The sequence below is a fragment of the Zootoca vivipara genome, chromosome 14, assembly GCF_965207765.1.
Source record: "Zootoca vivipara chromosome 14, rZooViv2.hap1.1, whole genome shotgun sequence".
NCBI lineage: Eukaryota > Metazoa > Chordata > Lepidosauria > Squamata > Lacertidae > Zootoca > Zootoca vivipara.
Window position 1 is genome coordinate 37,475,739 of NC_142597.1, and position 27,382 is coordinate 37,503,120.

Genomic DNA, 27,382 nt, shown 5'->3' on the forward strand with positions numbered 1-27,382 from the left:
CACTACAGACTGTAGACGCAGACTCACATCACTGAATGTTACTTGGCTGAAACAGCATTCATAAAATCCTACAGTGTTTGCTCCTACCATCAGGAAATTTCTCCAGCTGTTCCATACCCTCCTACATTTATCTAATGAAAATAGGGATATCCTGTTCCATCATCATTTTACAGTGGTACCTCGATTTAAGAACAGTCCGGTTTAAGAACGATTTGGTTTACAAACTCCGCAAAACTGGAAATAGTGTCTTGGTTTGAGAACTTTATAAGGGACCCAGGTGGCGCTGTGGGTTAAACCACAGAGTCTAGGGCTTGCTGATCAGAAGGTCGGCAGTTCGAATCCCTGCAACGGGGTGAGCTCCCGTTGCTTGGTCCCAGCTCCTGCCCACCTAGCAGTTCGAAAGCACATCAAAGTGCAAGTAGATAAATAGGGACCGCCAATAGAGCCCAGAGTCGGACACGACTGGACCTGATGGTCAGGGGCCTCTTTACCTCTTTTTAAGAATGGAATCCGAACAGTGGAAGGGCACCAGCGGAGGGAAGCCTCATTAGGAAAGTGCACCTCAGTTTAAGAATGGTTTTCGTTTAAGAACGGACTTCCAGAATGGATTAAGTTCGTAAACCAAGGTAAAGGTAAACTCTGGGGTTGCGGCGCTCATCTCGCTTTACTGGCCAAGGGAGCTGGCATACAGCTACCGGGTCATGTGGCCAGCATGGCTAAGCTGCTTCTGGCGAACCAGAGCAGCGCACGGAAACGCTGTTTACCTTCCCGCTGTAGCAGTACCTATTTATCTACTTGCACTTCATGCTTTCGAACTGCTAGGTTGGCAGGAGCAGGGAGCGAGCAACGGGAGCTCATCCCATCGCGGGGATTTGAACTGCCGACCTTCCGATCGGCAAGCCCTAGGCTCTGTGGTTTAACCCACAGCGCCACCCAAGTACCACTGTACTATTTATACCCCGTTGCTCCAGCCGCTCTGGGCTGCTTCTAATATATATAAAACATAATAAATCATTAAACATTAAAAAAAAAATCCTTATACAGGGTTGCCTTCAGATGGCTCAGGGGTTGGATAACCCCATACCCCCCCCCAAAAAAAATATATTTCTCTGATGAAAATAAGGATGTCCTAAGGAAGAGCGGGACATTCCCAGGATCAAATCAGAAACCGGGATGGCTTCTGTAAATCCATAAAGTTAGGCAAGGCTACAGGACCCCCTTTGGGGTGTAGGAATGCCATACCTTCCAACATTTCTCTGATGAAAATAGAGACGTCCCATTCCATAATGATAATTCTATTTGGGCAGCATCTGACATACAAGTAACAATAATAATAAAAAAAACATTTTTAAAAAACAAAGTGCTCTTCAGGGCAACAGCACTTTGAAGAAGACTAGCAGGTCTTCCCTCAATCTTCTCCAGGCTAAATACAGGAGATACTCAGAGAATTAGAATATTGTCGAAAAGTGCATTTACCGGTATTTCAGTAATGGAACTTATTATTATTATTATTGCTTTTAATTTTTACAAATGCTTTCTTTTGGAAATTCCACAGTAATAAAACAAATAGTTACAATAATACAAAAATAAACATCGCTATTACATTTCATTAATTGCATTCCATTTATAATCGACCCGCCTAACGACAAATAATTACAACAGATAAAAGGCTTGACATATCTTGCTTTGCATGTCACGCATCCATCTCATATATTGGTTTCACCTTTTAAGTTGCGTTACTGAAATAAATGCACTTTTTGACGATATTCTAATTTCCCGAGTTTCACCTGTATAACCGGTCCTTCACTGCCTTCCTCATAGGACTTACCCCTGGCCATGTTTGAGGGCCTCATTCTAACCTCTTCCAATCAACATACACCTTCCAGCTCCTTTACATCCCTCCTTCTTAAGATGTGGTGCCCAGACCGGGAGACAGGACTCCAGATGAGGTCAGACTGAAGTAGCACTTCAAAATGAAGTAGCTCTTGCAGAATAAAGTAGCACTCAGCCTTGCTGTCCACTACAATTCTTGACATCCTGCTGATTCATTCACTTATTATATTTCTTAGTTCTTCATTGTGAGGTGCCAGGGCAGGTTGCAGCAGATAACACACAATGCCATTAAAGCCTGCCATAAAATAACAAACACCTGCCTCATGACCCCCAGACGATGTTGCTGCTGCCAAAACAGGGGTCCCTTATCCCTGCGCTTTTGGGGTGTGTGTGTGTGTGTGTGTGTGTGTGTGGTTTTGGTTTAATTGCTTTCCTCTGTACAAAACGTTGCATATGTCTCTGCATGTAGAAACCTCAGTGTCCGAGGAAGGGTCCTAGTGCAGCTTTCTCCCTGACATGCTAGCTTTCAACATGTAAGGATTCCTTTTTGCAGAGGACAAATCCATCCTTTGAAATGCCGCAGCCACCAACCCAGAGTCTGAAGTGGTACAGTCCAGACAGCAGCTTTAACAAGCCGCAGTGAACGGGATTTTTTCGGGGAAATAAAGTGTTTCACCTGTGATTTGAAAGCGCAGTGTGGATAAGCTTCAACGTTTACCACTTCACTTCTGTTTCTGAGAGTTGGGCCTAACACGGACTACAGATGTACACAATGGGTTTTTTCTGGGGTGTTTTTTTGTTTGTTTCGTTTTGCTTTCTTGAGGATGTTGGAAAAGGTCTTTCCCGGTCAGCGCAAACCATTTCAATTAAAAGCCATATTCTCCGAACTAGTCCATTGTTACTGATGGATGCCTACGTTGAACCAATTTCTGATCTGAGAAACCTCTGTTCCTGGAGCGCGTCTGATGCTGCACAAATGGGGACGGCGGGATTCACAGGGTCAGCACCCGGCACAACTGAACAAAAGCTGAGGGCTGGGAGCTCTAGCAGGGCCCACAGGGAGTGGTGCCTTGCATGCTGCTCCAGCAACCTCTTCTGGGATAACCAGCTCTGCTTTGGATGACGGGGTATTAAAAATGGCACTTGCTGAGCTTTCTCCTACCTAATTCTAGTCCCACAGCCAACTAAGTTTGGGGTGGATATGGACATGGGGCGGGGGGGGGGGGATATGTCATAAATAAGTCAGAAATTTTATATCTCTTCAACAACAGCAAAAAATCTCTATGGAAAATTGTGTTTTGAAATTCCCTGCTCTCTGGCGCCATCTTGTGCTGCATGTTTATAGCGCATTCAAATCGCTGTTTCTTTACTAATGTAGCTAGCTAGTTCACCAGCCCAGGACAGGAGGTGGCAGGCAGTGGCTACAACAGCAGTCGCTCCAACAAAGCCAGCAGGGGGAGCGACCCGCGATGCACTGCAAAGTGGTTGGGGATTGAGGCCAATCTCTGGGAGGTGTCAGTGCGTGTGTGTGTCCACTCGCAATATATTGAGGACTCGCCCTATCCTGAATAGCAAAATATTTTTCTCGAGCTGGCTATATTCCATATCAACTTTCAAGAGCACTGGTGGTGTAGATGTGTTGCTATTTATTACACACACCACTTTCTCCCTCTCCATTTTATCCTCAAAACAACCCTGTGAGGTAGGAGAGGCCCAAAGAGTCGGCGACTTGCTCAAGGTCACCCAGCGAGATTCGGGGCTGTTATCTGTATTCCAATCATTCTTCCTTGTTCATCCTTGAACCCTTGCTTCCAGTCATTTTTGGGTTTAATATAGATTACAACCTATCTCTCTTTTTAGTTTTATCTGATGTTAAAAATTCCACACCCAATCTTTTATCAAGACTCTTCTATGTCGTATTGTGATGTGAGTTTCTTGAAGGCAAATCACATCTACCGTACTTTTCCAAATTTAAGAAAATGGGGAAAGACGACACAGAGCTGTTGAGCTTTTCTTTCTTTTGCGGAGAATTGCCCAGTTGTTGAGCTGATTTTTGGGGGGTTTACGCAAGGTTGCTGAGCTTTTTTAGGGGGGGTTGCCGAAAATCACTCACCCGCACGCATCCAGAAATCCGCCTCTCGTCTGTCCCCTCGCCGGCAGACGCTGCCAATCGCCCGCCCAACTGCCGCAGCGTCAGCCAATCAACACTAGCCATTGACGCAGCAACCAATAACACGCCCACTAGCTGCTGACAGCTGCAGCAGCAACCAATCAAACGTCCACCCTATGCACTATCCATGTTACAGTCATACCTCTGGTTACGGTCGCTGCGGGTTGCGTACATCATGGGATACGAACATGCCGAACCCGGAAGTACCGGAACGGGTTACTTCCGGGTTCAGCGATTTGCACATGTGCAGAAGCGCCAAATGACGTCACGTGCATGCACAGATTCGGTGCTTCAGGTTGCGCACTGCTCAGGTTGCGAACAGGGCTCCAGAACGGATCCCGTTCGCATCCAGAGGTACCACTGTATAATACGACCCCCACTTTTAAGCATAATTTTTAAAGAAACAAATGTAGTCTTGTGCATGGGAAAGTACGGTAATTCTTTTTCTTTTGTAACACATGTCCTATCTTATTTATCTTTACTTTATTATTGAGTCCAAGTTAAAAAAAAATAAATAGATCCATCTCAGAAAATAAAGTATTTACACACTCCTGTTGAGTCACCCGCGTGAGGAATATGCCTGTGCTTGCTGCCGAACGGGGAGAACCCTGCCAAGGTTTATACTGTAAACTTGGCAACTTATCAGAAAGGATGACTCAGCAAAAGTCAAATCATTTGACCATCCGTTGGAGCCCAGGGGTAAAAGGCCAAGAAACTGGGTCCATTTAGCTACTAGATTCCACTGACCGCCCCTCGCGGCATACCATATTTTTCCATGTATAAGACTAGGTTTGGGGGGGGGGGTTAACAAAAAAAATAGGTTTAAAATTGGGGCTCGTTTTATACATGGATAGTGCTGAGGGGTGTTTTCTAAATTTGGAGTCCCCCAAAATAGGAGGCGTCTTATACATGGGGGCATCTGATACATGGGAAAATACAGTAGTTGTGGGAATTTCATACATTTGAAACGGCAAAGGAAACTGCCTTTACATCCCCTCCAACAGTTGAAGCCAGTGAGGCCTCTTTAAATGAGAGAGGACTAAAAGGAATCCTTCATATGCTTGCAGTGACCGGGGGATTTACTGTAAGTGCTACCATACCCTCCAACATTTCTCCGGTGAAAATAGGGACGTCCCATTCCATAGTGATAATTTTACTCTTCATACCCCACACGTCTTACTGGGTTGCCCCAGCCACTCTGGGCAGCTTCCAACATATATAAAAACACAATTCAAAGCACCATTCAAAGTGTTGGTGCTGACCTTTAAAGCCCTAAACAGCCTTGGTCCTATATACCTGAAGGAGCGTCTCCACCCCCATTGTTTAGCTCGGACACTGAGATCCAGTGCCGAGGGCCTTCTGGTGGTTCCCTCACTGCGAGAAGCAAAGCTACAGGGAACCAGGCAGAGGGCCTTGTCGGTAGTGGCACCCGCCCTGTGGAACGCCCTCCCACCAGATGTCAAAGAGAACAACAATGACCAGACTTTTAGAAGACATCTGAAGGCAGCCCTGTTTAGGGAAGTTTTTAATTTGTGATATTTTAATGTATTTTGGTATTTGTTGGAAGCCGCCCAGAGTGGTGGGGGAAACCCAGCCAGATGGGTGGGGTAATAATAATAATAATAATAATAATAATAATAATAATAATAAACGGTTTAAAACAAAAACAAAAACTTCCCTATACAGGATTGCCTTCAGACAGCTCGGGAGTCGGATAACTCCATACCTTCCAACATTTCTCCAATGAAAATAGGGACATCTTAAGGAAAAGCAGGCCGTTCCGGGATCAAATCAGAAACCAGGAGGGCTTCTCTAAATCAGGGACGTCCCTGGAAAATAGGGGCGCTTGAAGGGTCTGGCTTTATAATGGGAAACCTGGATTGATGACAAGGAAATCTTGTCCTAGTGTTTCCCATGCCTGCTTTGCTCAGGGGATGAGGAAGGCTGGCTTAACCTTTACTCAAGGCTTAATCTGTATCAGCAAGACCCGCCTGCCCCTGAATTTGTTTGAAATGCCAGGGACGGCTGAATCTAAGAATAGGCACAGTAATGATCTGTGGTGCGGTATTCAATTAAGTTTTACAAACTAGATGCATTGAAACGACCTAACATAGGCCCCGGGTACTTAAAGCAGCATTTAAAAGCACTTTAAACAGTCATGGCTCCCCTCCCACCCAAAATAAATAAAAATAAAAATCCTGAGAACTGTAGTTTGTAAAGGGTGCTGAGAGTTGTGAAGAGACCACAGTTCCCTTCACAGAGCTCCAGTTCTCTGAGTAGCTTAACAACCAATCCTTCTTCCCAAGGAGCACTGGGAATTCCAACTCTGTTGGGGGATAAAAAGGTAAAGGGACCCCTGACCATTAGGTCCAGTTGTGACCAACTCTGGGGTTGTGGCGCTCATCTCGCGTTATTGGCCAAGGGATCCTGCGTACAGCTTCCAGGTCATGTGGCCAGCATGACAAAGCCGCTTCTGGCGAACCAGAGCCGCGCATGGAAATGCCGTTTACCTTCCCGCTGTACCTATTTATCTATTTGCACTTTGACGTGCTTTCGAACTGCTAGGTTGACAGGAGCTGGGACTGAACAACAGGAGCTCACCCCGTCGCAGGGATTCGAACCACCAACCTTCTGATCGGCAAGCCCTAGGCTCAGTGGTTTAACCCACAGCGCCACCCGTGTCCCTCCTAGAATCATAGAATCATAGAGTTGGAAGAGACCACAAGGGCCATCCAGTCCAACCCCCTGCCGAGTAGGAAACACCATCAAAGCATTCTTGACATATGCCTGTCAAGCCTCTGCTTAAAGACCTCCAAAGAAGGAGACTCCACCACACTCCTTGGTAGCAAATTCCACTGCCGAACAGCTCTTACTGTCAGGAAGTTCTTCCTAATGTTTAGGTGGAATCTTCTTTCTTGTAGTTTGAATCCATTGCTCCATGTCTGCTTCTCTGGGGGGGGGGGGGATAGGAGTCTCCTAACAACTCTCAGCATATTTAACAAACTACAGTTCCCAGGATTCCTCGTGGGGGGGGGAGCCATGGCTGTTAAAGCAGACCCATTGAAATTAACAGACGGGACTAATTTTCGTCCTTTAAAGAGCCTACTCTGGAGTAGGATTTGGTTGGCTTGCATACCGTTAGGTCTTGAGCACACACTCAGCCTTTATACAGCCATGTTTTGTATTTAACTTACATCAAAATGTGGTAATTCCTGGGTCCCTTCCTTCTCCTTCTGCTGGGAAGGGCCCCAAACAATATATTTAAAGTCATATTAGATCATTTGGAGCAGCCATTGGTTCCCCCCCCCTCAAAGAATCTTGGGAAGTCTGGTGCAGAGAGTTGCGAGAAGACAAATTCCTGGAGGGGAAGGCTATCCATGGCTACTAGCTGTGGTGGCTAAGCTCCGGTTCCCTGGTCGGAGGCAGCAATGCTTTTGAATATCAATTGTTGGAAACCGCAGGAGAGTGGTCTTGTGTTCAGGTCCGGCTTCCAGATTTCCCACAGACATTGTGAGAACGGGATGCTGGGCCATTGGTCTGATCCAGCAGCCTCTTCTGAAATCCCCAGAGTTCCCTGGGAAAGAAGGAGAGCCATTGTTAAACCCCTCTGGAAACTGTAGCTGAGTGAGGGGAGCTGGGGTCTCCCAGCAATGCTTAGCCCCCATAACTGACTATAGTTCCCATGATCCTTTGAGGGGATCTGTGATGTGTCACAGAAAGGCTTCTTAGCAGCCTGCTTCCTAGTGCCGGCGAGGTACTTGATCTGCTACTCAGAGGAATTGTGCTCCACTAAATAGCGGAGTCTCCTTCCTGAACGTGCCTGTTCTTGTCCATCTCTCATCCGCCCTCCTGCTGCAATGCCACGATTAAGCCTGTCTGTGCAGAGTCTCGGGTGGAGGTGGCGAAGAGGGATATCCCTTCCTCGCTCTGAAGCCTGCCACACTTGCGCTGACTCACCCCCGGGACGCACAACGGCACTCTTGCATTCACAAGCAAGGAAGCTCATCCATGACGTCTTCTGCCGGAAGCGATGGAGCACTCCCCCAGTCGGACCCTCTCAGCTCCATCTCTGCCAGGCCCTGGAAACGAGCATAGGATAAACATCACCACCCCAGAAGAAGTCTCACAGCATCCTCACCAGAGATGATCTTCAGCAGTGAAGCGACAGGCCAAAGGCATTCTGCTACGTCTGTTTTCGGAGTTGCGTGAGCCTTTTTCCCTAATCAAAATTAAGGTGACGTCTGATTTTCAACATCGTGATGTATCACCAGCTAAACATCGCAATATACCGATATATCACAATGTCTGAAATAAAGATGGAGCTACGTGGAGGCTTTGGCTGGCTCACGTGTTTTTCCTGCCTCGTGATTCGCTTCCCCATGCAGGAGGCACAGAGGAGCTGAGGAAGCAGAGATAACGGGCTGCGGGAATCAAGAGAAGCGTTGGCTGGCTTCATGGTTTCCCCCACATTGTGGTTTTTGCATAGCACGCACACACACACACACACACTGGTTTACGATATATTGCCAGGTCAGAAATTATGAAACCGATATCACGAGATGGGACATCAAACTGGTTTTGGATGATATATTGATAGATCGCCAAGCCCTAATCAAAATGGGGCACGGTGGCAGCGATAATCCAGTCTGGGAGCACCAGAGCATGGAGTACCTTGGCAGAAGAAGAGTTTGGATTTGATATCTCGCTTTATCACTACCCGAAGGAGTCTCAAAGCGGCTAACATTATCCTTTCCCTTCCTCCTCCACAACAAACACTCTGAGAGGTGAGTGGGGCTGAGAGACTTCAAAGAAGTGTGACTAGCCCAAGGGTGGAGGAGCGGAGATGCGAACCCGGTTCCCCAGATTGCGAGTCTACTGCTCTTAACCACTACACCACGCTGGCTCTGCTGGCAGAGACAGCAGATACTCGGAGTCTGTGTGGGAGGTGCTGGAAGACACCAACCTACCCCTCGGGGGGGGGGGTAGATTTGCTCATCCCCTCTGGATGAGCAAATTGCCCAGCACCCTCTAACTCAGTGGAATCTCCTAATTTGGTGTCCCAATTCAGCCCATGAGACCGTTCTGCACAAACCACCCACACTTGACAATGGTGGAGGCTGATCCATTTGGGGTGAACGGGGCACTGCCCCACCAACCTCTGCCTGCCTTCTTACTTACAATGAGTTTAGGGGGTGCCCCTGCCTGTCAGTACCCTCCTCCCTATGTCTCTGTGTTGCCCTTCTAGAACTTAGCAGGGAGGAGGCTAGGGACAACACTAGAATGACCTGGCTCTGCCCATCATTGGTTCCACCTACGGTTGGGCTTCCTGCCTTCCGCCCAACCAATTCCAATAGGCACCAACCGTCACTGCTGTAACATCTCAAGCGCCACCTACTGTTGGGCTCCCAGCCTTCTGCCCTACCAGGTCCAATGGACACCACCATTGCCACTAATAATTTCCTTGCTTAATTTTCTCTCAGCTCAACCTGGACATGCTCCCAGAAGGAGAAAGATTAGATGTACTATAAACATTGCTGCTTGAGGGCCAGGAAGCTCCAGGGGCTGACTGTAGGCTCCCCAATGGGCCATTGCAAGTACAGGCAACCCCCCCCCCATTATAGGCGTGCCTGACATGTGTGCGATTGCACTTACATGCACAGCGCTCAATCCGGAAATGTCATGAAAGACGTCACTCAAAGAGCAGGGCAGGGGCAGAACACGGTTTTTCCATTGCCTGTACCCAATGATGATAAGCTCTGCATCAGTTTGCAATTTTTTTAAGTCCTCGTGAAAATTCGCCATTGTTTTAGTACAAAGCTCTCCCAAAGTTGCGCGCATTTCTGCAAGCAATTCTTGCCTAATAGCATGCTTTTTCACATGTTATTTTCACAAATGTATGCATTTTATGTACACTTGACACACAGAACTATATGCATTTTCCCTAAAACAAGTTATTTGGCTAGATAATTGCACTGCAAATTTCGAACCTGGCTGTGGTTTCAGTTCAATTATTGTTTCAGGAAGTGAATTAGGCAGTTCTCCCTTTAAATGCCCCCCTCCATGCCTAATGAGAGGTCATATGGTTCTGGTCGAGACAATAGGGCCAAGTGTGTTAATAAGATAAGCATGAGTCCTCTCTTGAACAAGGACCAATGAGCTTGGAGCCCCAGCTGTGTGAAAGTAAGAAAAACCACCTTCCTTTTCTGGAGGAATCAGGTTAAAGCTCCCTGAATCTGCCAACTCTGCCAATCACAGAGACCTTAACAGGTGTTTGCGCTACAGAAGCAGGCAGGTGAAGCTTTCAATAGCACAAATCACTTAATAGCTGTGCTAGTTGCTTTCTAGAACGAACCATTGTTAAAGGGGCAGAGCTAACAGGAGCCGATTCAAACCTTTCTCTCCCTACTCCACACTGAAGTATAGAAGTTTGCAAATGGCGACGATCTATTTTCAGTTGGGCGGGACAGAGAATTGGCTCTTACTTTCAAGCTCCATTCCAGACCCTCCAAGTGTCCCTATTTTCCAGGGACATCCCTGATTTACAGAACCCGTCCCAGTTTCTGATTTGATCCTGGAATGTCCCATTTTTCCTTAGGATTTCCCTATTTTCATTGGAAAAATGTTGGAGGGTATGGAGTCGTTCAACCCCTGAACCATCTGAAGGCAATCCTGTAGATGGAAGTTTTTTTTTAATGGTGTGTGTGTGTGTTGGAAGCTGCCCAGATTGGAGCAACCCACCCAGTAAGATGGGGGGTATAAATAATAAAATTATCATTATGGAATGGGACGTCTCTATTTTCATCGGAGAAATGTTGGAGGGTATGGCGTTCCTACACCCCCCTGGGGGTCATGTAGCTTTGCTTAACTTTATGTGAATGGCAGGGAGGGTGAAAAAATAGGGGAAGGGCGTGCTGGAAAGAGAGAATACAAGGGTGTGTGTGTGTGTGTGTGTGTGTGTGTGTGTGAGAGAGAGAGAGAGAGAGAGAGAGAGAGAGAGAGAGAGAGAGAGCAGATGCAAGAGTAAAGGGAAATGGCAATAGCCCTTGACTAGCCTAGGGCTAGGAACGCGGGTGGTGCTGTGGGTTAAACCACAGAGCCTAGGGCTTGCCGATCAGAAGGTCGGCGGTTCGAATCCCCGTGACGGGGTGAGCTCCCGTTGCTCGGTCCCTGCTCCTGCCAACCTAGAAGTTCGAAAGCACGTCAAAGTGCAAGTAGATAAATAGGTATTGCTCCAGCAGGAAGGTAAACGGCGTTTCCGTGCGCTGCTCTGGTTCGCCAGACGTGGCTTTGTCATGCTGGCCACATGACCTGGAAGCTGTACGCCGGCACCCTCGGCCAATAACGCGAGATGAGCACCGCAAACCCAGAGTCGGTCATGACTGGACCTAATGGTCAGGGGTCCCTTTACCTTTACCCTTTAGCCTAGTGCCATTTAACTAACACAGGCAGTGACCCCAATTTCCCAACACTGGCCTGCAGCCCTCAATGTATTGTCCCCAAAGGAATGAAGCCCTAAACAGGAAAAAAATAGTTTCCTCTCTTGCTTGCCCCCTTGCCTGGGAACAAGCCACACTGAACACAAGGAGACTTCTCTATGAGTAGACATGGATAGGTTTATGCTGTTAAGTTTCCTATGCATGCATTATAAATCCTACAGACATCATAAACACACACACACACTCTCTCACAAATCTAATATATATTAGATTAGAACATAAGCATTAGCACCTTAGCTCCTTTCCCAGTTCATTGTGGCCAGATGCCACTTCACCCGAGGCACAGGATGCTATCTTAAGTTGGCATCAGGCTGATTGGATGCAAAAGAGGACAAGGGGCACTGTGCCTTTAAAACTTGCACTGGAAGGGGAATTTCAGCAGGTGTGCCTTGCATGACAAGCTGCACCCTGCTGAGATTCCCCCATCTGCACAACTGTTAAAGTCAGAGGAGCCCTGTCTCTTTGGCATCTGGACACCCAAGTGGGTATACAGCTCAGGACCATAGCTGCCAAGTCTCCCGTTTTCCCCGGGAAATCCCCGTTTTTCCAGCTGAAAAAATGGATTTTTTTGTTTTTTCCCGGTTTATTCTGGCGCGACGGCCATTTTGGAACTGGGCGGAGCATGCTCAGAAGCGACTTTTGATGCTGCTCTGCCCAGTTCCAAAATGGCTGCAGTGCAACTTCTGGTGCGGCGGCCATTTTGGAACTGGGCAAAGCAGCATCAAAAGTCACTTCTGAGCATGCTCCGCCCAGTTCTAAAATGGCGGCAGCGCTACTTCCGGTCTGCTATTTCCGGCCTGGCCCCTTATTTCTCTGACAGCAACTTGGCAGGTATGCTCAGGGCCATCTAATCCCCTGCAATCTACAATTACAGCGGACTGAATCGCTTTGTTGCCCCAGTGCAACAAACCCACTTGTTAAAAACTTTTTTTCTTTTTGCAGTTTGGAAAGTGGCAGGGAAATGCACTTAAAAGTGCCAGGAGTGGGGGAGGGCAGGGGAGAAGGAAAGCACAAATACATATATACCGTGTGCAAGCAAAAGTAGGGTGCTCACTGTTGTATTACCTCCCGTCAAACAAATCGGAACCGACGTCAGTCCAACGTGGATATATTCTAACCTCCACGTAAGCTTTATGCAAGCAAAGCAGGGTGAATGCTCAATACACAGATCTTCTGCAAGAGACTTGTATCTATATATCTCTAAATATATACACACAGGTAAAGACGAAATGCAGTGGCATGCAGTGAAATCTTTCACAGGGGAACAGTGCAAGGGCGATGGAGGGGCTACGTTGCACATGTGATGTTGTGACGTCCTGGCATCCCGCGCATGAGCATCGTGCCTCCCTCCTAAGCTGGGCATAAACTTCCCACACTTTGGGAAGGAGGCACCAAAGGGACATTTAGGGGATTAGCCTAGCCCCTCTAGTCCACCGACCACACGCCACTGGCAGAAAGTTTTTGGAGGGGGGTGGGTCTTGTTATTATAAAGCAGGCCCAGCATTGGAAGAGATTGGCTTCAGAGAGAACGAGGGCCAGCATTGGAAGAGATTGGCTTCAGAGAGAACAAAGGACAGCCAGAGATACTCAACAGGGTGAAGATCTGTTGGTAATGAAGTAGCCAGGATAAATGGTATATTACATAAACAACCAAAGAGTGACAGGTACTTTTTCCCATGAGTGAGTCACTCCTAGTCACTGTTGCGCCCAAGTCTGAGACTGTGGCATCTGCGCCCAAGTCTGAGACTGTGGGGATGGAATACCTGTTCAGAAGAAGATGCTGACTCAGGATTCACTTCTGGGTTCGGTTTCGCTGGGCACACAGCCTGCTGCTGCGCAAGTTGACTTGGAAGCAATTTCCGTTGTGTTACTCTCAGGTAACTTTGCCGGGATTTTAGTGAGAAATTTACCTGAACAAGCACATCTTTGCCTGGCTTCTTGACACATTCCTGCAAGCCATTTCCCACCCAATTTAATACACATCCCCTCCAAATATACACATTTTTGCACCTATTGGTTGGAGAAAGGAGACCTGCATTTGCAAAATTCAGAGAAGTGTGGATTTCAAAGGACAGCAACGTTTCAGCTTGTGTATTGGTTTGAGAGGTTTTTGGTAGGTAGTTTCTCACTAAGACGCAAACAACTCGCCACCCCATCCCTACTCTCAGGTAAGTGTGCATCAGATTGCATTGCAGCCTTAGCAACATGGGGGGGGGAAACTATAATGTTGCTGCAATTAGGGCTGACAGGTCAGTGTCTAGTTAGGTGCTTGCTAGCGGGCACCATCCTCTTATAAAGGTCCCATTGCTCTTTGCTCTTTATTTATTTATAAAAGTATTTATATACCTCCCTCTCACAAAACATCAGGGCAGCGTACAGAAGACTTTCGAAAGGAATACGGAATAATCATTAAAATGCCCGAAAACATTTTTTTAAAAAATGCTTGTCTTTAAGAGGAAAAGTCTTCAAGAGACACCTGAATGTCAAACGCAAGGATGCCTGCCAAATCTCTGCGGAAAAAGGTGTCCCACTGCATGAGGTGGGCAACACTAAATGCCTGACTTCTAGTTGAAGCCAATAAGGCCTGTTTAAATGGGAGAGGACTAAAAGTATTCTTCTGGATGCTCCCAGTGACCCGGGTGCTACGACCGTCCTTAAGGCCAACTGGGTTCCGGTTGTTTGGGGCTTTGCATAGCAACACACTGCCTATTCACCTGCAGTGACAGAACTGTACGGAACAACCTTGCATTTACAGAGCAAAAATATCATTTTGAATTATATGCCCAGCACATGGAACCTTAAAGGTAAAGGGACCCCTGACCATTAGGTCCAGTCGTGACCGACTCTGGGGTTGCGCGCTCATCTCGCATTATTGGCCGAGGGAGCCGGCGTACAGCTTCCAGGTCATGTGGCCAGCATGACAAAGCCGCTTCTGGCAAACCAGAGCAGCACATGGAAACGCCGTTTACCTTCCCGCTATAGAGGTTCCCATTTATCTACTTGCATTTTGACATGCTTTCGAACTGCTTGGTTGGCAGGAGCTGGGACCAAGCAACGGGAGCTCACCCCGTCACAGGGATTCGAACCGCCGACCTTCTGATCAGCAAGCCCTAGGCTCAGTGATTTAGCCCACAGCACCACCTGGGTCCCTACATGGAACCTTACAGAAGGACAATAGACTGATACAGATGAATTGGAAAAATAAAAATGCAGCTCCCTTCTGTGATTGGATTGAAGACTTATATACAAACTCACAATATACTTATATACAAACTCACAATATATGAACAACGTGATTATAAACACAGATTCACCCTGGACAAATTCAATGAATCCATTCTTACAAATACTTTAATAGGTTAAATTCTGGTAAAGTACCACAACTTTGTAAAGTATACAGTTTGGGGGGAGGTTCCCCCCTTTTACTTTCCCTTCTAAACGGGGTGCTGTTTCTCTCTTTCTCTCATTTACGTCTCACCATGTTTAGCGCACATATAATGTTATATAGGTGAAAGTCGGGAAATTAGAATATCGTCAAAAAGTGCATTTATTTCGGTAACGCGACTTAAAAGGTGAAACCAATATATGAGCTAGATGCATGACATGCAAAGCAAGATATGTCATGCCTTTATTTGTTGTAATTGTAATTATTTGTCGTTGGGCGGGTCAATTATGAATGGAATGTAATTAATGAAATGTAGGGAGGGCACAAGGAGAAGGGGACGACAGAGGACGAGGTGGTTGGACAGTGTTCTTGAAGCTACAAACATGAGTTTGACCAGACTACGGGAGGCAGTGGAAGACAGGAGTGCCTGGCGTGCTATGGTCCATGGGGTCACGAAGAATCGGGCACGACTAAACAACAACAACAACTATTTGTTTTGTTACTGTGGAATTTCCAAAAGAAAGCATTTGTAAAAGCTAAAATTAAAATAAAATAATAATAAGTTGCACTACTGAAATAAACACACTTTTCGACGATATTCTAATTTTCCGAGTTTCGCCTGTACTTTTAAACTTTCAATAAAGAGGTCTGGGCGGGGAATACAAATTGGGAAGCAAAAGAGACACAACTTATTAAAAAAAATCATTTCAATTGCAGCTTGGTCATATTATACTCCTTCCCCTCTTTTTTTTCTCCCCTCCTCCTTTCTCTCTCTCTCTCTCTCTCTCTCTCCTTTTCCTCTGTCCTCCTCCTCCTCCCTTGCCCTACCCGTCCTCTCCCCTTCCCCTCTGACTCCGCTGTCCCTTTAAGGCGTTTCTGCCCCGCCTCTTCCGCCCCTTCTGTTTTTTGTCCCAGCCGGGGCACCGTCGCCGTCGTCGGGCGGAGTTTGACTCGGGCAGAGGGTGGGAGAGCGAGAGAGAGAGAGCGGCCGCCGGAGGTGAAGCGCGCACCACGTGGGGCTGCGAGTGGCTCTCTCCGTCCTTCGCAGCAGCAGCAGCAGCGCCAGGAGCAGCGGCGGCGCCTTCGCCAGAGGCAGCGAGGAAGGGGAGGCGGCGGAGAGACCGGCCATGGTCATCAAGGCGGCGGACGAGGTGGCTCCTGCAGGGGCGGCGGTGGAGGAGGACCAGCAGCAGCAGCAGCGGGGCAACCAGGGCCCGGCCGGCAAGGAGCCGGAGCTCAGCGCAGGTGAGCAGTCTTTCGCGGTCGGATCCTCCTGGGTGGATCCCTCCTCCGGGTTCCCTGCAGGCGTTTCACCTTCACCGCCGCCGTTCCCAAGGAATGACAGCCCCCCCTGCCCATGGGCAAAGTGTTTCAAACTCTGCTCGCTTCGGCTGGTTTCCTACTCGGGAGTAAGACCCCAGTTGGAGCGGGTGGGTCTGACTCCCTTTCGTCCCCGCGCGGTTGCTCTCGAGCAGACCTAACGCTGGGTCATAGTTGTCAAGTCCTCCCCCTTTTTTTTTAAGGGAAATTCCCTTAGGCTGAATAGGCTTCCTCGCGAGGAAAGGGAAAACTTGACAGCTATGCGCTGGGTGCAACCTTTTTCGCTTTGGGGACGGGAGTTCTGCTGGAGCAACCCGCCACCCTCCTCTTCTTCTTTTTTATGGGTGCAGTGTGCATATAGGTGCGCGCGGTTAGTTTCTTTTTCTTTGCTTTCCTGACAAGTGTGCTCAAACCTGTTCTCCCCCCCTTTTTTTCAGAAACCTGCAATCCTTTTAAGCATGTTCTATTATTTGAAGGTTGGGCGGGTTAGGGTAGGGAGAAAGCGCCGACCCTAGTGTAGTTGTCTCGCCTGGACTGTTTCTTGGGGTAATGACCCCTGTCTCTAACTCCATTTCCCCTCCCCCAGCCCTTTGGAGATGGCGACCCGGAAAAGCTTCCTGTTCCTGGGCCTCTTATGGTTCCATATATGTGACCTTTCCGACGGTGGTTTGCAAGGTGGCTTGTGACGTGTTGAAAGGTTGCAGTTCTGTATAAGATCTCCCCCCTCCCCAATTAAGCCTTGCTGCTGCTCTAAGTGGTGTTGGGGGTAAGGGTCCAGGCCAGTGACGCTTGCTTGTGAGTAAAAGCCTCTAAGGTGGGTTTCTAAAGTAAGTAGGCAGCCTTAACTTTCCGCTTGCTTTCATCACATTCTGGGCTAATTCCACCAGCCCACCCTGCTTTGGAGGTGGCTACTCCTGAATAATCTCCAGTCGCTTTAGTCCCTTTCAAAGCATCGAAAGTGGCTTACAAGGCCAAACCATCAGAAGAGAAATTAAAACGAGATATTTATATTGGGGAGGGGGAGGGGCTTTCTCCTTGAATATGACCCATGTTTTCACAACTCAGCCGCCACAATGGGTTATTGAGGCCCCTGCTTCGCCTCCTGTGTGCATCCTTGCTTGCGAGTAAGCCCCGTGGAACTCACTGGGACTTTGACAACATAAGCATGGGCCGTGAGCTGTGACCCAGATTCTCCACCCACCCACCCACACCTTGGTGGTAAAACGAACTTTGTGAAAGTGTCAGGGACCCTCCCAAGTGTTGAACTTCGGACTCTTAAGGGGAGTTATTTGCAACCTCACGTGGTCAATCATTTCCCCACCCCATGCCTAGATTTACTTGCCCATATTGAGGAGCAGTGGCTGCAGTGTATTGCAGAAGAGTAACCCTTGGAACGGATCCATACTGGGGGGAGAAATAATTGTTAATCCCCCCCCATTTCCCCATCAGCTTTCATCATGACACATCTTTTTAGGCTTGAGGGTCATGACCTTTGGCCCTCTTCCCCCATGACTCCCAGGATTTGTGAATGACCCCTGCATAACCTTATTTGCAAATGACGTCCCACCAGCAAGAAGGGAGGGTGGATAGCCTTGCCTTTTTCCTTGATAATACCCAGTTGCAAGGATTTATTCATTTTTTCTGTATTGAAGAGCATTCCATCCTTTGAGAGCCGCCCCCCTTCCCCTGAAATGGTACAGCTCACACACATTCCCCAACCCCCTTAGTTGGTGTGAACTATAGGCCTGTCCTATATAGTAACTGTCTCATCTGATCTGATTCCCCTGACACCTGCCCCTCCAAGTGTGTGTGCTTGGGAGGCCAAAGGTTCAAATGCTCCTCGCAACCATGAAGCTCACTGGGTGACCTTGGCGCCAGTTGCTGCCTCCAATGTCCGCCTCGCAGGGTTGTTGTGCAGGTAAAATGAAGGGGGGTGAACCATGTAACTACGCTGAGCTTATTGGTAGGTGTGGGGCATAAATGTATACTACATAATTACATATTACTAGCATGTCAAAATAAATAAATAAAACCTGTCACCCAGGGTCCGAATGTGTAGCAAAGTCCAGTTGTCCTCTCCTCTGTAGGCTTGTGTCCCTATTGATGGTTCACCATAGAGTAATCAGGCTATCAGTAGCTAGTAGCAGTGTTGGAAACTCCGATATATAAGCTAATCACCAAACAGCACCTTAAACATAGGTTATGGTCACCACAACGGCCTTTACTTACGCTGAGATTTATTATTATTCATTTCCATATCACTTTATATTTTAAAGAAACCAAAATCTCAAAGTGGTTTGGAGCACGTTAAAACATCAAACAAAACCATCCCAATGTCAAGCTTCAAGGAAAATATTTCAGATCCTTCTCTTAGTTACATTTTCCTTTCCCCATTCACCTGCTTAATTTATACCAGGCATCCCCAAACTGCGGCCATCCAGATGTTTTGGCCTACAACTCCCATGATCCCTATCTAACAGGACCAGTGGTCGGGGAAGATGAGAGTTGTAGTCCAAAACATCTGGAGGGCCGCAGTTTGGGGGTGCCTGGTTTAAGTACTCCACGGACCTATCTGGAACGGATTAATCCACTTTCCATTACTTTCAGTAGGAAAGTTCGCTTCAGGTTAAGTATGCTTCAGGTTAAGTACGGACTTCCAGAACCAATTACACTCATACTTCGGGTTAAGTACGCTTCAGGTTGAGGACTCTGTGGACCCGCCTGGAACGGATTAATCCACTTTCCATTACTTTCAATGGGAAAGTTCGCTTCAGGTTAAGTACAGACGTCCGGAACCAATTGTGTACTTAAACTGAAGTACCACTGTAATGGCAATGGCGCCCACCTGAGAGGTGCCGGAACCGAGTTCCAGCTGGGGGGGGGAGCCATAGTTTCTGTCCTCTCTTTTGGGGGGCTCCCTTGCTCTTCTGCTTCTCAGAATTGAACTAGGATGACAGAGGGGGGGATGCTTGCCCTCCAGGTGTTGTGGGACTCCCATCCATGCTGGCAGTCCATCCCAGAGGACCTTGTGAAGTTTGGTGTTGATCAGAGTTTCCCACACTTGAGTTAATGGCTGGGGAAACCCAGTCAGGTTGTTGTTGTTGTTGTTGTTGTTTGTTGTTTATTATACACCACCCACTTGGCTGGGTTGTCCCAGCCACTCCTGGCAGTTTCCAACACATACAGAAGCATAATCAAACACCAAGCTTCTCAATACAAGGCTGCTTGTACATACATGCGCTAAAAGGTTCACAGGCTTGGGGTGGGGGAGCCAGTTGCTCAAATCCACTCTTTCATGGGTGCTTTCTTGGGGAAACGGGTAGGTACCTATGCTATAATCACCAAGAGCTTAATATTGGGGGTTCTTTGTTTACGAAATGGTTTATATCCGCTATTTCAGCTGTCCCAGAAGGGCCCTCAAGGTAGCACACATCATCAAAATAATAAAGTGCAAAAAAGGACGTTAAAACGGCGGCAACACCCAAATCTCTTTAGTACCCAAGAATGTAAGTTGCTGAAGGACAGGTCCTTGGGTTAGAGGGTCTGTTTTGCATACAGAGGGCTGGGAGAGACTTTCTGTCTGAAATCCCAGAAAACCGCTGCCAGTCAGTGTTCAGAACGTAGAGCTGGATAGAGTGATGTTCTGACTTGGTAGGAGATGTTTTCTTATGTGCCAATAAAGGCCAGGTGGGAGGGCAAGTCAAATCGCTGAAGGTTTCATTGAGAGGGCTTTGATTATGATAACTTATTTTGTGAAGAGCCAGACCCTGAGAGTTCTTCCTGGTGCTGGTTTGTCGTGCGATCAGAGCTCTGCAAGTGTACTAGATCTATCCATCCATCCAAATAACATCTTCTCATCCGTATGGCAGCTATTTATTTTGTCCCATTTTATCCGCTTTTATCCTTTCTGGGGGAAACCTGATTATTTTGAAAAACCGATGTAGACCTGTAGCTGACGCCCTGTTTCCGATATCTTGGAGACCCATTTACAACCACTGTTAGAAACTTGGATATAAGAGGCGATCTTACACCTGGGTTACGGTTGCCACGAAGGAATGTCTAGGTGCCTTTTTTATTATTTTCCGTTTCACTTCTATACCGCTTTATATTTTAAAGAAAATCTCGAAGCAGTTTATAACACATTAAAACATCAAATAGAAACAGTCCAGAATCAAAACGAATTCAAGCATCAAGGAAAATATTTCAGATCTTTCTCTAAGCGACGTTTTCCTTTCCCCATACTTATTTACCTACTTAACAAAGCTGCCCCATGGCACAAGTACTCTAGGGAGCCAGGGTGGTGTAGCGGTTAGAGTGTCAGACCAGGACCTGGGAGATGGGGGTTCAAATCCCCACTCAACCATGAAGCTCACTGGGTGACCTTGGAGTCAGTCACAGCCCCTTAGCCTACGTCACAGGGCCGTTGTAGGGATTAATTGAGAAAAGGGGGGTGAACCATGTACTTCTTGGAGAAAAAGGTAAGAGATAAATGCAGTAGATAAGCTCTTCTGCTTACCTGCTTAGGAAAGCTGGAGGGGCCAGCCAGGTGGAGATGTCAGCCTCCAACCTGGCATCCAAAGATCTCCATGCGGTCGCCATTGGACCCGCGCCAGTCGCAAAACACGCCTGGAGCCTGGGGAATTTCTAACGCTGTTACAACATTAATCTCCCATGTGGAAGGCCTTTGGAGAAGCGCCATAGCTAAGCGGATAAGAGCATCTGCTTTGCATGCAGAAAGTCTTGGGTTCAGCCTCTGGCATCTCCAGGTAGGACTCAGAACGGATGTTGTCTGGAACCCTGGAGAGTTGCTGCTGGTCGATATAGCCAATGTGGAGCTAGATGGGCCATTGGCCTGACTTGGTGGCGGAGGAATCAGGAAACACCATCAAAGCATTCCTAACTGATGGCTGTCAAGCCTCCGCTTAAAGACCTCCAAAGAAGGAGACTCCACCACACTCCTTGGTAGCAAATTCCACTGCCGAACAGCTCGTACTGTCAGGAAGTTCTTCCTAATGTTTAGGTGGAATCTTCTTTCTTGAAGTTTGAATCCATTGCTCCGTGTCCGCTTCTCTGGAGCAGCAGAAAACAACCTTTCTCCCTCCTCTATATGACATCCTTTTGTATATTTGAACATGGCTATCATATCACCCCTTAACCTACTCTTCTCCAGGCTAAACATGCCCAGCTCCCTAAGCCGTTCCTCATAAGGCATCGTTTCCAGGCCTTTGACCGTTTTGGTTGCCCTCCTCTGGGCACGTTCCAGCTTGTCAGTATCCTCCTTGAACTGTGGTGCCCAGAACTGGACACAGTACTCCAGGTGAGGTCTGACCAGAGCAGAATACAGTGGTACTATTACTTCCCTTGAGCTAGATGCTATACTCCTATTAATGCAGCCCAGAATTGCATTGGCTTTTTTAGCTGCTGCATCAGGAAGATGGCAGTCGTGGCCACCCCCACCCCACCCCCCAAATGGACTGGTTGTAAGTAGCAAGGTAACCAGGTGGGAGCTGGCTGAGGGTAGGCTTAGCTTGGCCACCTGAAGGAATACTTTCTATCTTGAAATCCTGGAGAGGCAACAGGTGCCTGCCAGTGTAGACAATACTGAACTTCAGATGGACTCGGTTTAAGGCAGTTTACTGTGTTGCTAAGTCTGTGGGTTTGCTTTCTTTAGGATAATAAAGGCACCGACAGACAAAATTGCCCCCCTGTGCTCTGTTCAACAGGAGCAGCAGTCATTGCCTCCTTTGGGGCTCCTTACACCCTCTAAATGTGCATTTGGTGGCACTAGATATCCACCCAGCTTAGCAGCTTGCATTCTGCGTGTAGGAAGGCTCATAGCTCTGTTGGTAGAGTGTGGGGCTCTAAGTCTCAGGGCCGTGGGTTCAAGCCCAACTCTGGGCAAAAAGATGGCACTTGTGATCCCTTCCAGTTCTACAATTCCATGATTCTAAGGCAGGCATCCCCAAACTGTGGCCCTCCAGATGTTTGGCCTACAACTCCCATGATCCCTAGCTAGCAGGACCAGTGGTCAGGGATGATGGGAATTGTAGTACAAAACATCTGGAGGGCCGAAGTCTGGGGATGCCTATTCTAAGGTGTGTACCTGTACTTCTGTCAATTCTCTGTTGCCCGTATGACATTCTCTTCTTAATCATTTCCCCGTGCCTCAATCTGGGGTCTCTCAAACCCCTCTCCTTTTGGACTGAGGGCTGGGGGAAGTGTGGGGAGGCATATGGAGAAGAACCTTCACCATTCACAGTTAAATGACAGTACAGTGGTGCCTCGACTTACGCTTTTAATCCGTTCCGAAGGCACCTTCGTAGGTCAAAAAATTCGTCAGTTGAAAAACGCCATTGGAAACGCGATTTCTCATAGGAATGCATTGGAAACGGAAAAATTCATAAGTCGCAGCAACCCTTATCTAAAAATTCGTAAGTCGAAAAATCCCTATCTAAAACTGCCACGGTTTCCTTTCGGATGTTGAGACATTCGTAAGCGCGCGGCCATTAGCCCCATTCGTAAGTCGAAAAATTCGGTTGTCGAGTCGTCCGTAAGTCGAAGTACCACTGTATGGATGAGCCCTATAGTTTACCCTAATTTCGGTAATCTTTTGAGCGCAGGGCTTTGCCAGTGAGTGTGTTGACTTTCTCTTTTGTAATCCTGGGCTGGTGTTTTTCCCCTATTTTTTTTAAAAAAAAGGAAGGGGAGGGTGTTAAGAAGGTGTTACCTGGTATTGCTGCCAGAACTTAAATTCTCTCTGTTTCTTTCCCTCTCTCCCTCCTCTAACGGAGTTGGAGCCAGAGGCTTGTACTGTACAGGGTTTAATCTGTACCAGGCTCTAATGCTGGGGCTAAGTTCTGGCGCATGTGTCCTAACAAACCATGCCCGCCCCCCGCCCCCCGAGAATGTGCAGAGTGCAGCAATGTGAGGTTTCCAGAAACTTTTGAAATGAGGGGGGTTTTCACTGGGCAATTTTTAGTTTGCCTTGGGGGGGGGGGAATTCGGATGCTCCAAGAATGATGTAACCTAGCATGTTTAGGTTACTTGCATTTAGTAAATAAAGCTTGAAATGTAATTAATGTCTGGTGTTTTACTATGTTTTTATATGTGCTGTAAGCTGCCCAGAGTGGCTGGGGAAACCCAGCCAGATGGGCGGGCTATAAATAATAAAATTACTATTCTAGGTTGGCCTGATATTTATTTGCAGTTGGCACCTATTCATTGTTTATGATTGAACTTCTAAAACAGAACATTTTCTCCCACACATTGCTGATGCTAAGTCACAATGGGCTTGGGGAAAGTTGCAATGGGGTACGAATCTGTGTGCTCTACATGTGTATATTTTATTTTGCCAGGGAAAATAAGAATCCCGCAATCCGACTTTCAGAATCCATATTGGTGTTGTAATGTTTGTTTTCCACATGGTTGCAATTGGACTTGCGCCCGTTGCAAAACGTGCCTGGCTAATTTCTAACACTGGGCACATACGGGTTACGGTGGCCTTGCCACCCTCTCAGAAAACATCACAGCCATGTGCAGTAGCATCCTAAATAAAGCTTTGAGAGCAGTTCAGCCTCATATGAAAACTTGCTGGAGGGAAAAGTCCCAAGAAGTAGTACAGAGTTGAGTTTGGGCTGTTTGGCTCCTGTTCTAACGTAACACGGCCTACTGTTTTCTCACCTGCACAATCATTCTCTGCACCGCAGCCTATAAAATAGGTTTGATTTTGGCAGTTTTTCCTGACTCTTGCCCTGCCCTGATTTAACCGCACACTTGAATCAGCTCGTCGGTAGACCAGGAATCTTTGGGATTTTTTTTTTAATGCTGTAAAACTTTGCTGCTAAACTTTGAATGGGCAGCCCAACAGACCTGCCATGGGTAGCAAACAACTGCTACCGTGAATCTGCGCCCCCTTGCAAGTGACCATCTGTGGTACAGTATAGCTATCTCACTAGTTACGTATTATAACACTGCTTTGTTTTGCTTTGCTTTGGCTTCAAGTGGGCCTGCTGAAAATCAGCCGATGGACAACGGCAGGTGAAGCCACTTCAAGAGCAAAAGTGGGGGTGTAAAACATATTGTGCTTTCGGGTCTGGTAACACAGATGGGGTAGATTGCAGTGCTTCCCATTCTACAGATGGGGGAAACTGAGGCTGGAAGACGAAAGCTGCACACTTGGCTTCTCCCAGAGAGGGCACCCTGTGGTGCGGATTTGGAATAGTATTGGGCGGGGAATTATTCTGCTTTAGTTGTTCTATGATGCTTCCACACTGGGCTATTTGGAAGGGATGACCATCTCTGAGTCTTGTAAATGCACTCACAAACTCCCCTAGACTGCCACTGATTTTAAAATATTTTTAGTAGCCTGCTGAGGGGACGGTAGCCTGCATTCCGTCCTCTGCTGTCAGCTTAGTAACACGGATTAGGACCAATTCCCCACCCCTTTTTGACCACGCAGGATCGAACAAGAAGGACTAAGTGATCCATCTCTGCTAGGTTTGCACCTGAATGCAATTCCTTATCACCTGTATATTTGGCAAACTGAATGCTGATCTAGCGCATTATGACCCAAAAGCAAAGCAGTGTAATTTCGGCAGCGTTTGCCAGCATGGTGTCGGTGAGCATAATGTTCCCACTCCCCCCCTTTTTCTGGTGCATCTGAACTGCCCCCCTTGGTCATGTGGGGACGAGAGTGCCTACCTTCCCCCCCTTCCCTTGAAAAAGAGCATAGAGCTGAAGGAGGAAGTGTGGCGCTCTGGCTCACTTCCTCTTTCAGCTCTATGTGCTTTCCAGGGCTCGGATAAAATTCGTCCAGAGCCCAGATTCACCAGATCTCTTGTGAAAAGTTTGTGTGCATGCATTTCATCTCTTACTTTCTTCCAACCAAGAGGCTAATGGGAGTCAAAATTGGCAACGCAGCCCGTGTTAGAAACCGGATATGAAAAGTTAGGGGCCCAATGGCTCTAAAGTCTTCTTTTTCAAATGTGTTTGCTTCTCAGTTAAACATCTGCCTAGTTCAGATGGCAGCCTTGAGCTAGGTTAAGAACATTGAGAACCTAAAGAAGAAAAGTCCCTTGATCCAAGGACAGTCTGCATATCCCGTACTTTTCCGTGTATAAGACTAGGGTTTTTTTTTACTCAAAAATGTTTAAAACGGGGCTTGTCTTATACACAGGCAGTACATTGTGGGGCCGGGTGATTGTTTGCAGCCCCCAAAATATATATGAAATATATACATGGAAAATGCATGGGAAAAGTTGATATATTGGCCTGTTTTAACCTCTTTTTCTTAATGGTGACTGCTCCTGCTCAGCATTTCGGTTCCAGAAATTCATTCTGCTTGTTCAGATAAAGTATAACTGATAGAATTCTACAGGATGGGGTGTTAGTGTGTGAAAAGGGTCTGGATCCAATGATCCCCAGATGCCGGAGCTGTCACTTGTTCCCAAGTAGTCAAAAGCCAGGTGCAAAATGCGCCTGGCTAATTTCAAACCCTGGCAACCCCTAGGGGCGATGAGGAACTGGATGGACTTTGCAGCTTAGGTCAGCCATTTGACTCTGTTCCTTTTCCCACTCCCATGGCTGACATGTTTTGTATTGGATTGGGGCCTTAATACACTCCCACTTAAATCTCAGTGACATCTGCCTGAACCTGGCTGAAAATTGATACAGACCTATCCTCTGCCTGCTTTACTCAGGAAGCAAACCCCGCTGGGTTTGAGCCGCCTGGCTTCCAAGTAAGTGCATATCGTTGCAGCTTTGGAGAGAGACCAACCTTTCGTTTGAAACCCTGACCTTTAAATCCTTATACTTCTTCCCTGCACCCTGCTTCCCCAAGCCTAACCTTCCTTGCCTTATCTCCCTGCGTCTAGAGCATATAATTGTCAGCCTGTTTGACAACCTTCCCCCTAGACCAGCTCTTAGATTGTTATTGCTGCCTTCCTTGGACTGTACTGTAGTTTATTTTGGGGGGGGGCACTTTGCTTGCTCCGATTTGTTTAACCTCCTTAGCCTTGTCGTGTCCTCTGTGCCGCTTTCAAAGCGATTCAACCCAGGTCATAATAAGGATTGTTGGGGGACATTTTTCCACTTAGGGTGAGAAGGCTCTTCGGCATCCACATTTAATTTTTTGAAAAAAATATCAGGAAAAAAATTAATTCGCCATTCAGGGATCCCCATATTTAGCTCCCTTGAGTAAGTGTTATGATCAAACAGCTGGCCGCAGTGAGAACTTATTTGGCCCAGGAATGGAAGGCATGCTTCAGTTTCGCGTTGCAGTATGAAATATGTGGGCTCTGACTGCCACGGAAAATATAAGCCACAAATTGTGCATTTCTAAGGGAAAGGCTGTGGGTTAAACTACAGAGCCTAGGGCTTGCCGATCAGAAGGTCGGCGGTTCAAATCCCTGTGACGGGGTGAGCTCCCGTTGCTCGGTCCCAGCTCCTGCCCACCTAGCAGTTTGAAAGCACGTCAAAGTACAGGTAGATAAATAGGTACCGCTACAGCGGGAAGGTAAACAGCGTTTCCGCGTGCTGCTCTGGTTCGCCAGAAGCTGCTTAGTCCTGCTGGCCACATGACCCGGAAGTTGTACACTGGCTCCCTCGGCCAATAAAGTAAGATGAACCCCAGAGTCATCCGCGACTGGACCTAATGGTCAGGGCTCCCTTTACCTTTACCTTTAAGGGAAAGGAAGACCCTGCACCACCTGTTGGGATTTCATTTTTTTTTACATGTCAAATTCAGATATGCAAAACTCTGGTTCAGTTGGTAGAGCATAAGACTCATAATCTCAGGATCATGGATTGCAAGGGGGTGGACTAGTTGACCCTCGGGTCCTTTCCTACTCCACCACTGGATGAGTCTTACCCCACCAAATCACAAAATTCGGCTTTCCATGATGTGTTTCGCCTCTTTTATTTTTCCACATTACCTGCTCTCTCTATCTGTTTGGTAAATACAAGCTCCGTACTGCTCCTGTGGCTTGTGATTTTGATTGCGTTTTCTTTTTTTATTTGTATTTTTTAAATGTTACGTTAATGAAAAGCTTTATCGACAATCACAAATTCATCTGAAGTCTTTAGAACTCCCACAGGGGAGAATGCAGGGTGATCTCCAACTTGTGTAGACGATACTGACATAGGAGATGTGGCTCAATCTGAGGCTGCTTCCTAGGCTTG

General features: G+C 47.3%; 1 protein-coding gene across 1 annotated transcript in view; it reads left to right on the top strand.

Annotated features, from left to right (window-relative positions):
* Positions 1 to 15,850: 15,850 nt before the first annotated feature.
* CLUH (CLUH binding protein of NUMT mRNA) overlaps positions 15,851 to 27,382 on the top strand; it is an 82,980-nt gene continuing 71,448 nt past the window's right edge. The window contains exon 1 of the mRNA XM_035139029.3: positions 15,851 to 16,129. Within this exon, the coding sequence (XP_034994920.3) occupies positions 16,012 to 16,129 (118 nt within the window). The 5' untranslated portion in view covers positions 15,851 to 16,011. The remainder of the gene's footprint in view (positions 16,130 to 27,382) is intronic.